The following is a 6,458-nucleotide window of genomic DNA, read 5'->3' as shown; positions in this document are numbered from 1 at the left end:
ACAAGAGGATATAAACCAGCGTTAATGCAGGACAATAGCGACGGGAGCATTTAAATAAACGCGTTAAAGCAGCCAGCATTAATAACGGCGTTAATGCAAGCATCATTAAATAAACGCGTTAAATGCAGCAACATTATAATAAACGCGTCTAATGCATAACATTAAATAGAACGAGTTCGCGCAAATTAATGCATGGCAACATTAAATAAACGCGTTAATGCAGGCACATTAAATACACGCGTTATGCAGCTAACATTAATAAACGCGTTAATGCAGTAACATTAAATAAACGCGTTAAATGTAGTATAGTTAAAATACCTAATGCAGCAAGCATTAATAAAACGCGACCTTCACTTCGCAGTGGACTTGAATTAATGGTACAATGCGCGTGGCATGCGTTATACACATGCTTTTGGTTTACATTATGTTAGTTAGATAGAGTAGATCGCGGATCTGTTATCGGATGACGTACCTAAAATCTAATCGATTGGTTTCTTGGCCCGCAGACCAAACCGTCCCGAAAATTTCATCAAAATCTGTCGTAACTTTTTGAAAGATTTCTGGTGACAGACAAACCACAAACAAACTAACAGGGGCCAAAACATAACGCTCCTGGCGGAGGTAGTAACTCCTCTGGTGAGATATTGCGCATGCGCTAACACAACTAACGTAGCCATGCCGATTGTGTACAGACTGTGTACTGTAGACATAAATCTATGCTAGGATAACTCCTCGTCAGTTTAAATGCATTATTTTTACAAATATTGTTCTTCTCGTGAGATATTGTGGCATTCGCGAGCCACGTTGAAGGCGTGCAGCACGGACTGAAAAGCACAGCATAACATAACTTGCTGAGCGAGAGAAGGGTGCGAGACTGAGGAATGACTGAAGGGAAGGTAGTTGGGGGCGGTAGAAAAACAGGATGCTGGCCGAGAGACAATGGAGGCAAGGGGGAGAATTGAAGGGGATGAAATAGTAGTTTTGGCACGCTACAGGCTAGGGCGCTCTGCCCAATTAGATATACAGTGTCCACTGCAAAAAAATTATTCCGTAAATCTATACTGAGATACCCCCTAATCATATTAAATGCATATTCATTACAAAATATTAACTCCTCTAGTGATATATTAGCGCATGCGCTAACACAGTAACGTAGCAGATTGTGTACTGACTGGTATAATGCAGCGGGTACGTTACATGCAAGGTTTCCCCATTTCTTAAGTGATGTCAACTGATTGTATTGTATCATAGAATCTATGCTAGGATAACTCCTCTTCATTTTAATGCAAACTTTGCAAATACGATTGTCTCTCGGAGATATTGCGCATCGCGGCACCGTTTGAACGCGTGCAGCACGGACTGAAAGTAGCACAGCAATATATAACCTGCTGAGGCGAGAGAAGGGTGCGAGACTGAGGAATGGACTGAAGGGCAGATAGTTGAGGGGGCGGTAGAAAAAGAAGGATGCTGAGCGAGAGACAATGGAGGCAAGGGGGAGGATGGAAGGGGATGAAATAGTAGTTTGGCACCCTACAGGCTAGGGCGCTCTCCCAATTATAAACACAGGTCCACTGCAAAAAATTATTACGTAGCATATACTGAGATGCCGCCTAACCATTTTAAATGTATATTCATCACAAAATAATAACTCTCTGGTGAGATATTGGCGCATGCGCTAACACACTAACACTACGTAGTATAGAATTGTAATACGTAATAATATACGTAGAATAGAATAGTGTATGATGGGGGCCCAAAGCCATATATACAGTATGTGTATGGCGGGGGCCTAATGCCATCTATATAGTATTGTAGTATAGTGTATGCTGGCGGCCCACCAAGGCTACATATATAGTATTGTGTATGAAGGATGGCCTAAGGCCTCCCATATAGTAGTGTGTGGAAAGCCTTGGTTGTAAGCTATACCGTCTCCAGCAAAGAAAAGCAGGCTGCATCACTTGCACAGTGTATTATTGCGCCAGCGGGACCCTAGGCCCCCGGTGGCTCAAGGCCACACTTGGATGTGGATATCTGTCGCCTGCATACTGATGTGTGGTGTTCTACAGATGGTGTAAATAGCATATAATGTGTGAAAATAACTGTAACCGCTAACGAATATTCTATTTCATTTAGTGTATGTTATTTAAATCCGTAGACTGATTATTTTACTTAAAATGCTGGGATTTCCCTGTACATTGCACGCAGTTCACTCGCATCATACTAACACGCTAAATTCATGTAGTGCCCGCCAGGCGGCGCTAGAGACTATTCTAGTGTGATCGCTTGACCGTCTGCGTTGTCGATCGTTGTTGGTCACAACACAGCAGCGGAAAAAATAACTCGAGGCGTTTTATCCAGAGTGAGATATTGGGATATGAATTTTTCAAGGCAAATTTCTTGCCGACTATGTCCTATCCCGTTTAAATGAATAATATCAGGAGTGAATAATAATAGAATTTCTATCATTATTTAGTAGTTGTAGTTATCGATAATCGATATTATTATTCACTCCTGATAGTAATAATATAATATCAATTGATAATATCGATAATATTGATAATATTGATAATATCAATAGTATAGAATTTCCTTTGGCAGATTCCGCGCAGGCACAAACGTACATCCGAGCTTATACTATAACCAGAGCACGTATATCAATATTAATATACGTGCTCTGACTATAGCGCAGAGAGATTCCAGTTCCGAAACGTTGATATCAAAAGTGAGATATTTAGATAGTGATTTTTTCATTAAGATCTACTGCTGATTACGTCATCTCTCTTTTCAATGGAGAATATCAACAACCCTGTTTTCCTATACAGATACAGCGCACACGCAAACACACGCATACGCCAACCTATACTATAGTAGAGGGAGAACCCAGAGGGCGCCACGAATGCCTCCTTTGACCGCCTTGTATTGTTCCCTCAATAAAACTCACAAAAATGAAATTAGAGTCATTATTTAAATTAAATCAGAGTCATGTGAGATCAACGTGCCAGAAACCCATTTTCTATAGGGCAATTATTTTATATAGTCAGCGAATAGGTGCGCGGCCCCATAGTGCCCAACACTGGCCCCCACTATAATAGGGTCTAGTGGGAAATATGGCAGGCTAAGGTACACCGGTGCGAATGTAACGTAACACTCGGTGTGTGTGCATAATGTGGGAGTGAGTTTGCTGTAAATGTGCGATTAACTTTACTATAATCTCTCTCTCTCTCTCTCTCTCTCTCTCTCCCTCTCTCTGTTGCGTTGTCGTCTGATCTCTCGCTCTCTCTCTCACATCACCAGGCGGCATCTACCACCACACGGCTCTCACGGACAGATACAACCCCCTAGAGCTCACCAACCACGCCGTACTCCTGGTCGGCTACGGCTACGACCACCGCACGCTGGAGAAGTACTGGACCGTGAAGAACAGCTGGGGCGAGGAGTGGGGCGAGCGCGGCTACTTCCGCATCCGCCGCGGCGTCGACGAGGTCGCCATAGAGAGCGTCGCAGTCGAGAGCTTCCCGATACCGTAGACGGTGGCGCCATCGCGTGGCCGTCTCGTGAAATATGGGAGATATTTTTTGTGTGAGTTGTTGAACTTGAGGGAAGGTGGGGAGGGGGGATGCGTTGTTGGATTTTTTTTTTAGATTTTGTTGGTGAAATTCGCTCGTGCGGATGATCGTATTGAAATCATTGATTGATTTGTTAATTACTTTGGCGGACAAGTTGTGAGTTTTATTAAAACCGCAGTCATAAGGCAGAATGATAAATATGCAATGGTTAATACAGCAAATTGGTAAATACAGCATATATCATTGTTGTGAAATGCAGTTTGCACTATTGTGATAAAATCTGAGGTACGTTTGCTCAGAACAGTAAGGTTCTGTTGTTATATAAAGTCACAGATATGGTCAGAGCTCAAGTTTCATGTTTAAGGTTTGGACTAAGATGTATATGGCGATTACATAGAGAAGAAAAGTCCTCCACTTTAGCGAATGATTGTGTTTTAATCACTGACAAAAAACCACATTTAAAAATTGTTGGTTTTAAAAATGAGGTTTCTTGCCAAAGGAGTACGTACTCAATATAGAAGACATGTTGTTTTCATTGCCATTTTATTTCATAATTTCATACTTTTAATTGATTGTGACATGAAAATTATGATATGAATATACGGCCAGTGCAGAAGGTGTCTTAACAGTTAAGAGTGTTTAATTTAGGATTGTTGATCATAAAGGGAACGTTGGTCAATTTGCGACGAGAATCTAAGACAATGTACACACGCGAAATATCTAAACACTTGATATTTTATCTGTACGAGTTGATAATTGGGTGCTTGGAAGGGCCTCCGTTTTGGTTGCGGTGCTGCAATTAACTTATAATCTAATACTGTACCTACTTTAATTTAATTTCTACATGTTTCTATTGATTGTTATGTCTATGATTCCGTGATATATACCTCTGTATATATATGTATATATATATACGTCGGTAGCTCTACGTAGCTCGATCAGAATTCGGACAGAAAAAAGGAAGGAATGCACAGTTTTTATGAACCTATTCATGATATAATGTACTATAATGTATGATGAAAGCATTTATACTATCATGTGTAATGACTATATATTATAGTATAGGTATAGGTGTGCGGTTTTGTATGTTTGTATAACACACCGTTAATCGTTTGTACAAAGAATGAAAAAAATTGTTGGATTTACTTAACTGTACCTGTTTATATTTCTTATGTTACTGCATTCATTTGGTATATCATCATTCCAACTTTGGGTCAAAAGTTTATTACGTAAATCTATACTGAGATACCCCCTAACCATATTAAATGCATATTCATTACAAAATACAAGAGCAATCGGAGATGGCAAACATCCGCCCATTTTGCTGGTACACCCAATATAGAGTTTGATGTAATTTGCAGTTTTGAATTTGTTTTTAGGAAGTGTTGCGTTCATTTTGGCCCCTGCAGTCGCTAACACACTAACGTAGCCAGGTTGTGTACTGACTGGTACATGTAGCGGGTACCTTACATGCAAGGTTTTTCCCATTTCTTAAGTAATGTCTACTGATGGCATTTTATCACATAAACATATGCTAGGATAACCCCTCTTCATTTTAAATGCATAATCTTTGCAAAATACGATTTCTCTCGGGTGATATTGCGCATGCGCGAGCACCGTAGAAGGCGTGCATCACCGACTGAAAAGCATTGCATAATATAAGTTGCTGGGTGAGAGAGGGTGGGAGACTGAGGAAAGACTGAAGTAAAAATAATTGAGGGGCGGTAGAAAAAGAAGGATGCTGAGCGAGAGACAATGGAGGCAAGAGGGAGAATGGAAGGTGATGAAATAGTAGTTTGGCACCCATCAGGCTAGGGCGCTCTCCCAATTATAAACACAGGTCCACTGCAAAAAAATGATTCCGTCAATCTATACTGAGATACCCCCTAACCATATTAAATGCATATTCATTACAAAATAGAACTCCTCTGGTGATATATTGCGCATGCGCTAACACACTGACGTAGCCAGATTGTGTACTGACGGGTATATGCAGTGGGTACCTTACATGCAAGGTTTTTCCCATTTCTTAATTGATGTCTACTGATTGAATTTTCTCATATAAATCTATGCTAGGATAACTCCTCTTCATTTTAAATGCATAATTTTTGCAAAATATTGTTCTTCTCGGGAGATATTGCGCATGCGCGAGCACCGTAGAAGGCGTGCATCACCGACTGAAAAGCATTGCATAATATAACTTGCTGGGGGAGAGAGGGGTGCGAGACTAAGGAAAGACTGAAGGAAATGTAGTTAAGGGGCGGTAGAAAAAGAAGGATGCTGAGCGAGAGACAATGGAGGCAACGGGGAGAATAGAAGGGGATGAAATAGTAGTTTGGCACCCTACAGGCTAGGGCGCTCTCCCAATTTTAAACACAGTTCCACTGAAAAAATTTATTACGTAAATCTATACTGAGATACCCCTTAATCATATTAAATGCATATTCAATACAAAATATAACTCCTCTGGTGATATATTGCGCATGCGCTAACACACTAACGTAGCCAGATTGTGTACTGGCTGGGATACTCAGCGGGACCTTACATGCAAGATCTTCCTACTATTTCTTAAATGATGTCTACAGATGGAATGTTATAACATAAATCTATGCTAGGATAACTCTTTATTTTAAATGTATAATCTTTGCAAAATACGATTTCGCTCGGGAGATATTGCGCATGCGCGCGCACCATGTTAGGCGGGCAGTGCCGTCTGAGACAAACTTTATAATATAGCTTGCTGAGGGAGATAGGGGACGGGAAACTGAGGAAAGGCGGCAGGGAAGATAGCTGGGGGCGGTAGAAGAAGGAGGCTGAGCGAGGGACAGGGGAGGCAAGGGGAAGGACGCGAGGGCATAAAGTAGGTGTTTTGTACCGTATATGCTAGGGCGC

General features: G+C 41.1%; 1 protein-coding gene across 1 annotated transcript in view; it reads left to right on the top strand.

Moving 5' to 3' along the window:
• LOC106809709 (dipeptidyl peptidase 1-like) overlaps nt 1-3,592 on the top strand; it is a 12,456-nt gene extending 8,864 nt beyond the window's left edge. Inside the window, exon 8 of the mRNA XM_014812883.1 lies at nt 3,295-3,592. Within this exon, the coding sequence (XP_014668369.1) occupies nt 3,295-3,527 (233 nt within the window). The 3' untranslated portion in view covers nt 3,528-3,592. The remainder of the gene's footprint in view (nt 1-3,294) is intronic.
• Nucleotides 3,593-6,458: the final 2,866 nt, after the last annotated feature.

This window comes from Priapulus caudatus, unplaced genomic scaffold, assembly GCF_000485595.1.
Source record: "Priapulus caudatus unplaced genomic scaffold, Priapulus_caudatus-5.0.1 Scaffold379, whole genome shotgun sequence".
NCBI classification, from domain to species: Eukaryota; Metazoa; Priapulida; class Priapulimorpha; order Priapulimorphida; family Priapulidae; genus Priapulus; species Priapulus caudatus.
The sequence above is the reverse complement of the archived record's forward strand: the minus strand, read 5'-3'. Positions and strand labels throughout refer to the sequence as shown.